Below are 10,553 nucleotides of genomic sequence, written 5' to 3'. Positions count from 1 at the left end.
GGGGGGGGCCCGCCGCCTAGCGGTCGGAGACCACCTGCTACTGTGTGTACATGTCTCTAGAAGCAGGATTTTAAAGGTTTAAATGTAGCCGCGGCTTGATGGTTTTTTGGCCTTGTGGGAACACCACCCTTAGGTTGTTCTTTGAGACGATCCCCGTACAAAATATATATCTCTATTATTAGAGCCGAAGTCAAGTGTGTACAGTAGCCACCAAACAATAAAAAAAGAGATTCCGTTAGTAGAACAACGAAATTTTGAGGATACTGTATCATATTGATTTATTCGGATGATCATGTTCAAAATAGATGAGCTTTGGTGTGATTTTGAACACTTATTGTAGTTACTCCTCGTCTCGGTGGCCCACTAAGCAAGCATCGGCAATTGTTAAACAGGCCTTGGGCTAGCGAGTTCACCTTCTGTGTCATACTACAATCAATTTCTGGGGTCGCGAGAAGTTTAGCTAATAGCCTTCACACAAGTTAAGTAGTGACAAGTTCAAGACCAGAAACATATGATGATGTACGATGGTCCCCAGCAGTGGTCATCATGCAAATGCGAATAGGTTCCAGATGCTACCTGCATCTGCGATATACTGCCCACATTAAGGACAGTTCTTAGGTACTCATCTTAGCAACGACATTACCGTACTCCACATTCTCCTCCTTGTCGATCCAAAGACGGTAAGTAATATCTATGAGATTTAATGTGTCTGCAGACGGAATACTGTTGGATTAATGGTTTTTACAATGACATGATCATAGTCTACTGTTATTATAGCCCCACTCCGAAAATCACAGGGATAGACAAAAAAAGGGTCTTGTCCCTTTGTCATCACCCGCCGGCCGCGTCTCCAGCTCTCGACCTTAGCCTCGATAAGAACTACGCCGATTCCTGTATGAAGCTCCTACTAACCACGATCTGCATCTGTGACTCCCTTGCCAAGGGCACCTGATCATCCATCAGTGTATGACCGAGCTCAATATCCGACACATGATGTGTCCGGATATCAAGCTTCTGCCACTCCCGTCGCTGATGCGAAGAATTGCCACTTCCATCCACTGAGCTGTACCTCTTAGGGGTATCTCCTCGAACTTGATCCCTAGTGCTCCCGTTTCGCGAGGTAAGACGGCTGAACAAACTCCGGATATAGAAGCCCAATTTCTTGCTCCCACCAAACAGGTTGCCATACAGCGGCAGACAAGCAGAAATAATACTGGCGTTGGGCTCGATAGTACCCCACGTAAAGGCGGTGGTGACGACTGCGTACCGGTTGACGGTATTTGAAGCGACAGATTGGTGAATATCACAGTAGATATAGTAGAAGCGGATAATCGAGGAGATACAGCAACTAGGTATAGGATAGGGCAGGAGAGAGTCAGATAACGAGATTTTCTATAAGATCGACCAGCAGTTCGAATAACAAGAGTGGTACTTACAACAAACCCAGCCAGAATATGCCCATGACTTGCAGTTTTTGGCGCGTGGACATTTGTAAACGATAGACCGCGGGAATCGGAAAGCACAGTACGATTATGTCAAAGACCATACTCATACCTGCGAACGCTTCGGAGAAAGCGTTATAGTTGTAGCGCAGAGGATTCACGGCGAAGGGATCCCATGCGGCGGTGATCGGGCTCGCGCAGAGGAGCTGGGCCTACGTCCTATGTCAGCTCGACTGTTACTGGGGCAGGGAGGCAAACAGGGAGGATTGCTTACAATGATTATAGCTATACCCCAACATGCTAGGACAATGATAAATGTATACGTCGCGATCCGGAATGGGCGGGTGACAAAGATTCTTGCGTAAAATAACAGAATGGATATCTTCACCAGGACCAAACTGCCCACAAGGGGGAATCCTTCAATCCAAAGGGCCTATGATGCCACAGTTCAGTGATATGCCTTCCGCGGCGAGGGCAAAGTCGAAGCTTACCCGGAGAAAAGCAATTGTGGCCGAGAGAACATCCCCTTTGGTATAGTTTACTCCTCCGATCGATGCTGCGGTAAAGGTATCGATAGATATTCCCCAGGCACAAACCTGTGCTAGGATGATAATGTAATCATCCCAGAATAGGCGCCTAGATTTAAGCAAACAAGCATAAATACGGAGACAGACAGCAATGGTACCAAGAATCGGAAAAATAATAGAGACTGTTAAGAGGCTTGTCGTCACCAACGATGGGCTTTTCGCCTCCGAAGAGCTCATCCTGACGAGTCTAAAAGGAGAATGGAAAGCTAGACAGGCACATGAAGGGAGTACGTCTTATTCTTTGCTTAAGCAGGAGTGTGTGCTGCAGGCCGGACTTATATGCTTTGTATTGGTGCTAATGGGGGCCCTGCAGGTGCTGCGGACAATGATCGAAATGACCTCGTCCCGTAAACAAGCAACATATTGTGACTGACTGCACATTGAAGACTCGCAGCCTCAGTGTCAGCGATGGTCAATTACTGTGGGGGCCGGCCCCTGCTGACTTGAACATGTTAGCTTTAGTGCTCCCATACTCCAGGATATTCAATCTGCTAATCTAAGAGAGTAAGCAGTCGTTGATACGACCGTGTGCGGGGGCTTAGACGAGGCTGTATGAAGAATCCCATATGAACCTATGACTGACGAAAGGCTTGATTATATCCGAGGCCCAAAATTTCCACCAGCCGCAGAGAGCGAGGGTGCGAGATAGTAGCGTTGATTCCCACCTCTCCTGGACACCGTATTATCAGTACAGAAACAAAAATCTCTTCAGCTTACCTTAGTCTGATTAATATGATCACAAACTAGCGACTTTATCTTTGACCACCCATTTGCCATCTTTCCTTACAAACACACCAACTAGCAAGGGCTGTGAGACAATGGGCATGCAGCGTCGGTATCCTACATTACCGATTGATTTCGAATCCCCCCTCTATTGGCCTGCTCCTTTGGTCTCCAACCTACTGATGATATTGTCACATATTGTACTCCGTATTTACTTTGGCTAGCTCCAGGGAAGTCAAGAGACCCCCCGTATTTCGCATGAGCTTATGCAGCCAATATGCAGCGACGGCTTTGACTTTACCAAGTCGGGCTTGCTGAGAGGGTCCACCGTCCGAACGATGTAACAACGGAAATGAACAGTCGAAAATAATGGGAGAACAATACGGCCCCCACCTGCATGGCTGTAATCAATACCGCCCATGTAATTGCTAGTTATTTCTGCTGCACGTTTCCCGGCTGAATTGCTACAGCATCATCGGGCTGTCTGTCACTTCACAATCTCGATAATTTATCCCACTCTCTTTTTTCCCATTCGGCTGAGCCTCCCCGCCCCCTCTCCTTCTGCCCTCTCCCCTCTTCCCCCACCCTCATCATGGATGTGTTCCTCTGGCGGATTTTCCTGAGAGGTGCCACTGCCCTTGCCTGCTTCATCGGCTGGTCGCTAGTGTGCCTGCTTCTCAATGTCCGAGAGGCTCGGTCAATAGGCCTACCCTACGTGATTTTACCCTGCTCCTTGCTGGGGGCCCCATGGTTGCTGAGCCAACCAGTTCTACTACCACTGCTCAGGGCTCTTCCTCGGTCGTGGACTTCTCGTTGGCTCCCGCTGTTGATCTTCAATGATGGGTGGCATCTTGGATACACACCCTTCGAACAGATCGGAGCCGATACGTTCTTGGCAGTCTCGCCGGGGGGCTTCGTGCTCTATACCTGCGACTGTGACGTCTCCACACAGCTGTTCCAAGATGGTCGATTTGGCAAACCCGCCCACCTCATGAAGGTGTTGAATATATACGGACCGACGATGACGGGTACTGATGGGCCCGAATCGCGATTATACCGGCGGCTCACTGCACCATTCTTTCGAGAGGACACCCTCCGCCACGTCTTCACACACGCCATCGAAGGAGCACAAGTACTTGGGCTCGCCTTGAATCAACCAGGAGCATACCGCCAGTTACGAACCCTGTCTGCCCGACTATCTTTAAATTTACTTAATCGCGTCTGCTTTCGATTTCAGACCCAGGAAGATCTGATCAAAGCCCTATCGTTCGCCGATCGTCCCGCAGAAAGACATCGCATGACTTACAGTGAGGCTATGCACACGCTGTTGGATCATTATCAAACCGTCTTTCTCTTTCGACCGTTTCTTGGTAAGATCACCATTCATATCAAGCACCGTACTCATGTTGTTGCTAACTGGAACGATGTCAGCATGGTCTCCCTTCAAGCACCATCGTCAAGCAATTCAAGCTTATTCCGAACTGGGCCAATATATGCAGGAGTTAAAGACGACGACGGAGTCACTACTACGGGACACAGAATCCCTTCCGAACCAAAAGGGCACAGCATCGTTGAGCGAGCTTATTGTCCATGCTGGTATGAGCACGAAGTCCTCCACCAGTCCTATCCTGCAACCCCACCAAGTGACCGGAAATCTGTTCCTCTTCATGTTCGCTGGTCATGAAGCCAACGCCAATACTCTGACCTTCATAATCCTTCTCCTGGCCTGTCATCCTACCATCCAGACCGCGTTACAATCCGACCTCGACGACATCCTCGATAACGCACCGCCCAGTGACTGGACCTACGACAGGCATTATGAACCGCTCATGAACAGCCTAGCTGGAGCAGTCATCAGAGAGGCTCTTCGACTCTTCACTGTTCTTCCAGTCCTTCCAAAATATGTGTCACCCTCCGGGCCGGCCATTCCGATTGTCGTCTCCGGCCAGTCTCACCCTTTGCCCCCGGGGACCGTGGCTTTCGTGAATACTAGCGCCACCCATCGCCATCCTCACTATTGGCCCACCGGGAACAGCAAATCCAAGTCATTACCAAAACAAGAAGATCCTGACCTTCGGCCTTATCCGACGGCAGACTTCAACCCATACCGCTGGCTTCAAACGCAACCGTCGGGGTCATCGCCCGACAACCAAAGTCACGCTCGTCACTCCACAGGATTTACCCCAGCCCCTGGTACCTTCATCCCCTTTTCTGAAGGCTCCCGCAAATGCCTCGGTCACAAATTCGCGCTGGTTGAACTCTGCGCGGTAGTCTCCCTGCTTTTCTACCAAAACTCCGTTCGCCTGCTTACGAATTCCGAAGACGCAAGTGATACCTGGGCAGCGGCACGTCTCCGGGCGGACCGCGCGCTTTCAGAAGGGGTCAAATTCAACATGAGTCTGCGAATTACCCAGGACGTGCCGATCCAGTTTACACCAAGAAAGACAAAGGCCACCTAATGCTCTATTTGTCCCTATTTCTTCCAGCTTCAGCATAAATTCCTATGCATGTATTGCCTGACGTATATGTTGCTATGTGTGTACAAATGATACCATCTCGTTGGACATCAGAAATCAATTTTCTCACGGCGATTACGATTCTACCTTCTTCTTCAAGCCTATAATTATCCCCGGTTGGTTGGGCTCCCTTTGTAGTCAGGTCCTTCGTTCTCTAGTATTCCTAGTAGCGTCATGCGATATGGATTGGGCATAGCATTGATCCTCCAGGAGGTCAAGGGAGGTGGAAAATCACATAGCTCAGGAGAGAATCTTTCTAGAGATCTGATAGAACCAGTAGACATCAATGCTTGCTCCAGCGCTGAATTCCAGGCTTAGTCCGTTGAGCGTATCACGCATTGCATGAGACGCGCTGGTCTTGGGGGAAGTGGTGGTTGTATGCGTCGTACCAGAACTCGCAGCAGCTATGCCAGCGTCCTCCTCCAACTTGCTGCAATACTCTTCCAGACCAAGGAGAAGGCACTGGTTCCAAAGCGGGCGGTAGATTTCCGGTAGGGAGAGTTTGTCGCAAGTGACCTGCTCAAAGTTGAACGGCTGGAATATGTCGTGAGGATGGTCGGTGAGCCAGCTTTCGACGTCTGGGGGGGTCTTGCGCATTAGCTGTGCAACTGCCCTGGTTTGTGGGTTTGGGTGGTCTGTGATCATGTCAGTGCGTGTGCGTTGGGCAATTAGGTTCAGCAGGATGATGGGGTATGGGGACCTGTAGTGGTGGTGTTGCTTATCTGTCCCTGCAAGTATGCGATGGCTTTTGCGCTACGAGGATCCAAATCAAGCCACTGGAGAAACCCTCCTGGTTCTAGACCAACGATTAACGACATTACCATCGATTCGCAATAGGGAACGCGGAGAGAGAAGAAGCATTCGATGGGGTAGATTATCATACTCAATAAGGCATCAACGTTCGCCAGAAAAAAGGATAGATTTTCCTTGTCGAGAAGGGTGATGAAGAACCTCACATTTACTACATCGTACATCCCATGGTATTCCTCCGGAAAAGGTAATAAGATGTCCCGTTCGTGCAGAAATAGGTTTTGGGGTATCCAGGAGGGGGGAGGGTATTGCTCAGAGGAGATATCGAAGGCATCGACTTGGAATCGTGGAAATTCGCGGGCGACTTCGGATGCCCAAAGCCTAGTAGCACACAGATCAGATCAATCAAGAGAATAACAATGACAGAGGTCGGAAAGGAGTCATACGCCGTGCCACTGGCCAGATCGGCCACACGAAACGAAGTGGAGCTGGTTATATGCCGGCGGATGGAAGGATGAAAGGATTGATGGTCGGTCAGGTTGGCAATGAGAGCATGTTGGTAATTTAGTCTCCCCGGGCAGTTAGCCAGTGCGATCGGTGTGGCAATCAAACGAAGCTTCATAGCACCCACCGGACACTGGCGCGATAATTGCGGCCGAAAACATATGTTGTGGAAACCATTTCCTACCGACTACGTTAGACATTACTCCAGGGGGTTGCTTCACGGCGGGCGCAGGCGCGGGGGTTTCACTGGGATTATTTATAGGATGACAACAAAGGAAAGTCTGAGTGCAGGGAGAAAGTTGAACACTACTAAGACATAAACGAAACTCAGTGGCAGCGGAGCTAAATTAGCTTCATGCGTTTGCTTACAGCTATTAGTACGGGATAGATACCTGGTTTAAGTACATGGTAAGTACTGAAGTAGTACTGTTTACGTACTCTTCTTCCCGTCGAATCAGCTTGTGACTGGCTGCCTAAAGAAATGACCGTGTGGCCTACTAAATAGTACTTAGTAGGATCGTTTTCTCGACACTCATCTCATGCGTTACAGGAGTTGCCCCCGTATTACGCCTGCCTTTATGGACCCCATATAAATCTCCCACCTCCACTTCTTGTCACCTTAAAACCCTCAAGCTCGTATCAAATTTCATTTTTCGTCTATCATTCCCTTCGATCGCTTTTTGCCCCTTTTCTTTTTCCCCTGGTGCTCAATCATGAAGCTCCCCTACGGCATCAACCCGTGGTTCGCCGTTTTAAGCCCTACGGCAGCTTGGTCCATCTCCACTAAGGGGCTGACCAACGCTACCATCGGGAAATCATCTGGGGGGAATTCAATTTGCGCCTCGGGTTACATCAATATCCCCATCTCCGTCAATGGCACCAAACTGGACTATGTTCCTCCTGCCTCGCCGAACGCAGTAACGGAGTCGATCATCGAGCTTTTCCAGACCACCAACAGCCTGTCTGCGACCGCACCCGACGGCGCCCAGCTTATCCAGGGCAGCTGGGACATATTTGTGAAACTTTGTCTCCCCCCATCGCCAGCCAAGGCCGCTAGGATAAAGACCGTCCAGCTTCTCACCCACGGAGCCACACTGGACCATACCTACTGGGATATCAGCCCGAACCATAGCTATGTGGATGTTGCCACTGCCGCCGGTTACGCCACACTGTCTTACGACCAACTCGGCGTGGGGAAATCCGATCATCCCGATCCGATTCAGGAAGTGCAAGCCAACAGCCAGGTAGCAGTGACGCATGCCCTCACGCAGCTGCTACGCTCCTCGAATATTGGAAACTTCTCTTTCCAGACCGTGGTGGGTGTCGGTCATAGCGCCGGCAGTACCCTAACCCAGGCTATCACCACACAGTACCCCGAAGACTTTGACGCCATTATCCTCTCGGGAACGAGCACCAATCAGAACTACGTCGCGCTCACGATGGCTGCCTTCAACTTCATCAACGCGAATTCAGATCCTTCGGGCCGCTTTGCTTCGTTGCCGGCTGGCTATTTGACCCAACAAACCTCAGTAGGGATTCAATTCGCCTTTTATCGCTATCCGAACTACGACCCCACGGCGTTCGAACTTCAGGTTGCCGGCAAACAGACCAACACCCTCGGCGTCTTGCTGACTCTGGGTGGTCTCGTCACCCAAGCCCCCAATTTCACCGGGCCGGTGGACATCATTCTCGGGGAAAACGATCTAGTCTTCTGTGGCGGTAACTGCTCCTACCCGGAAAATCAGGCCTCTTTGTACACCTCTGCGTATTACCCCAATGCTTCCTCTGGTAGTCAATCGTATCTGGCCAGAGGCTCTGGTCACTGCATTGCGGCTCATAAGAGTGCAACCTCCAGCTTCCAGCAGATGATTGCATTCTTACAGGCAAACCAAATCAAATGATTGGCCGCAATGACCCTCCACCACATCTGATCCAGTGCCTCGCAAGTTCTGTGATCTACACCTCATGTACGGAAGCTGATGGGCCTTTCGCAGTCACGTTGTTAGCACTACGGTTTACTTCAATGAATGCGCATCCCCCATGTACAATAACAGAAGCAATATATGTGGACCCTTCCCTTATCAAGGCTGGAATATGTGGGGGCAATTTATGTCTTGAGGGCCATATGATCTGTATTCCATTTATACTAGTTGCTCATATTATATTATTTATCTGTTCTTATACATTGATATGTCTTTGTTCATTCTCCTTTTTTCCTTTCTTTATATTCAGAAAGTCCCGTCAAATAGTACTACATGTAGGTGCCGAGGATAGGATATGGAACACTTGAAGAAGCGCCTTCAAGCCGGTCTATTGACATAATTACTAATTCACAAGGCTTCCTACAATATTCACAGCTGAGAGGACATATATTGGAAGTATCTATGTATGGCTCGAAGGGGATATGGCATATGTACATTATCACCAGTGTTGATAGACCAGTGGTAATTGCCCTGTCAGCTTAGCCGCCGGGCGTTAATGAATTGTGTGTGTGTGTGTGTGAGCCTCCGCGATACATCACACGAGCGCACTCATCGCGCAGAACCTTCGAGAGATGTTGTACATCTAAGCGTCAACTGATGATATTAGGCAATGGAGGTAGGAATTTATAGTAATGGATATATGTTTGCAAAGGAGATAACAAAGGCTTGGAGGACTGCAGAGACGTTTGTTAACAAAGAATCAGCTCGCTTGAGGACGCAATATAGGTCCTTTTATATTTCGAATTCAATGAGGCTTTATTGACCCTGAAGGAGGTGTGGCAAGTCTCTCGACACAATGTATAGCTGGTCGTTAGCTCTCACACTTTTCAGCGAGTCTGGTCACTGCATGCTTCTATCTCCAATCTCATTTTTCGTCTGAACGCCTTCCATTCTCCTAGAGAATAACGGAACTAGCTCGTGTAGAAAGACCGAGCTCATAGTCGAGTATTGGTACATCTTGGACTATCACGAATTTGGGGTATATAGCGAAATCCACCCGAAGGTGGCAATACCGCCCCGTCCCCAGCGATCCGAGTCCCACCCCGCCGGCAGCGCGGCTTGTAAGCGGAGGCTTGGCTTCTAGTTACGAGTGGCCGAGCAGTGTTTGTCACCGCATGGGACCTACCATATCACTCTGAGAGCACCCAGTGATACCTCGGGCTCATTTCAAAGTATTTCCCTCTGTCACACTGGGTTGCTTTCAATTTCTATCAATTTGACCCGTCAGCCATCGCCGGCCACAAGAATGAGTGACTGTTGCTTGAACTGGGTTTCGCTGGAATGGCACACCCCGCGGTCAAGAGGTTATACTCGCTGGCAGGAATTGTTACAGGGCAGGAGCGGAATTCGAGGTCGCTGTCCTACTGATTCACGATCTTTTCCGGTGGGCCTTTACCCAACGCTCGACTATTGGCGGACCATCTGGCGGAAGAGGTTGGTGCGACAGTCTTCGTGCCTGATTTATAAATATATCCTTCCAGCCACTGGTACGATGGGAGAAACTATATCTCACACATAACTTCTATCCATACTAGCTTCGTAGGCGAGGCTCTGCCCCTTAACATCCTCCTCGACGAGACAAGATGGGAGGAACTCGACCACCCCGCCTTCCTGAGCCGCCATACAAAAGCTTATCAGGGAGCTGGAGACCCAGCAGATTGGCGTTCCGGTGCAGATCATGGCGCCAGGACATGACTCTCAGTTTACGAAGGACCTGAAGGGCGTTCAATAACGTGGTCTTGCCGACGTTAGGCGTCCCCTACCAATCCCAGTATTTTCCGTCGTCAAGCCACGGGTTTGCAACGCCTGGGAAGCTCAATGAGAGGGAGAAAATGTGGGATGCAGAGAGGGCGAAGGATGCCGCTGTTCTTTGGTTCCATCATTGGCTGCGTAAGCAAAGGAAACAGAACTGATTATGGGCCCTACCCGTGAAGTTGAACTCCATGACATCATCGCGGTGGATGACGCAGTAAATGTTCCGACACCACCATTTTGCAGGGCTATATGGTTACAAAGAAACTGGCATTCACTTTTTTTTCAAATGTCCAT

At 49.7% G+C, this 10,553-nt stretch overlaps 5 protein-coding genes across 5 annotated transcripts; 3 read left to right on the top strand and 2 right to left on the bottom strand.

The window, feature by feature from the left end:
* Positions 1-879: 879 nt before the first annotated feature.
* ASPBRDRAFT_200237 (uncharacterized protein) lies at positions 880-2,206 on the bottom strand (the record flags this gene model as incomplete). Its single annotated transcript, XM_067621409.1, has 4 exons — positions 880-1,348; positions 1,437-1,654; positions 1,717-1,875; positions 1,934-2,206. 4 exons carry the CDS (start codon positions 2,204-2,206, stop codon positions 880-882), a joined length of 1,119 nt encoding a protein of 372 aa, XP_067474314.1.
* Positions 2,207-3,344: 1,138 nt separating this feature from the next.
* Positions 3,345-5,211, top strand: ASPBRDRAFT_59068 (cytochrome P450; the record flags this gene model as incomplete). Its single annotated transcript, XM_067627993.1, has 2 exons — positions 3,345-4,122; positions 4,184-5,211. 2 exons carry the CDS (start codon positions 3,345-3,347, stop codon positions 5,209-5,211), a joined length of 1,806 nt encoding a protein of 601 aa, XP_067474313.1.
* A 297-nt stretch (positions 5,212-5,508) lies between these two features.
* Positions 5,509-6,699, bottom strand: ASPBRDRAFT_136643 (uncharacterized protein; the record flags this gene model as incomplete). The annotated part of the gene is made up of 5 exons (XM_067618814.1): positions 5,509-5,903; positions 5,969-6,064; positions 6,152-6,399; positions 6,465-6,587; positions 6,650-6,699. 5 exons carry the CDS (start codon positions 6,697-6,699, stop codon positions 5,509-5,511), a joined length of 912 nt encoding a protein of 303 aa, XP_067474312.1.
* A 185-nt stretch (positions 6,700-6,884) lies between these two features.
* On the top strand, positions 6,885-8,598 carry ASPBRDRAFT_347736 (alpha/beta hydrolase). Its single transcript, XM_067623270.1, has 2 exons — positions 6,885-6,930; positions 7,038-8,598. Exon 2 carries the CDS (start codon positions 7,236-7,238, stop codon positions 8,421-8,423), a length of 1,188 nt encoding a protein of 395 aa, XP_067474311.1. The 5' UTR covers positions 6,885-6,930; positions 7,038-7,235; the 3' UTR covers positions 8,424-8,598.
* A 1,152-nt stretch (positions 8,599-9,750) lies between these two features.
* ASPBRDRAFT_59065 (uncharacterized protein) lies at positions 9,751-10,417 on the top strand (the record flags this gene model as incomplete). Its single annotated transcript, XM_067627992.1, is given in 4 exon segments — positions 9,751-9,800; positions 9,826-9,938; positions 10,121-10,205; positions 10,225-10,417. The coding sequence occupies 4 exon segments, from the start codon at positions 9,751-9,753 to the stop codon at positions 10,415-10,417; spliced, it is 441 nt and encodes a 146-aa protein (XP_067474310.1).
* Between the last annotated feature and the right edge of the window lie 136 nt (positions 10,418-10,553).

Source organism: Aspergillus brasiliensis, assembly GCF_001889945.1.
Source record: "Aspergillus brasiliensis CBS 101740 unplaced genomic scaffold ASPBRscaffold_17, whole genome shotgun sequence".
Lineage (NCBI taxonomy): Eukaryota > Fungi > Ascomycota > Eurotiomycetes > Eurotiales > Aspergillaceae > Aspergillus > Aspergillus brasiliensis.
The sequence above is the reverse complement of the archived record's forward strand: the minus strand, read 5'-3'. Positions and strand labels throughout refer to the sequence as shown.

Bases quoted from the DNA above. Each gene is read 5' to 3' on its own strand.
- ASPBRDRAFT_347736 (XM_067623270.1), top strand. From the start codon at position 7,236: ATGAAGCTCCCCTACGGCATCAACCCGTGGTTCGCCGTTTTAAGCCCT.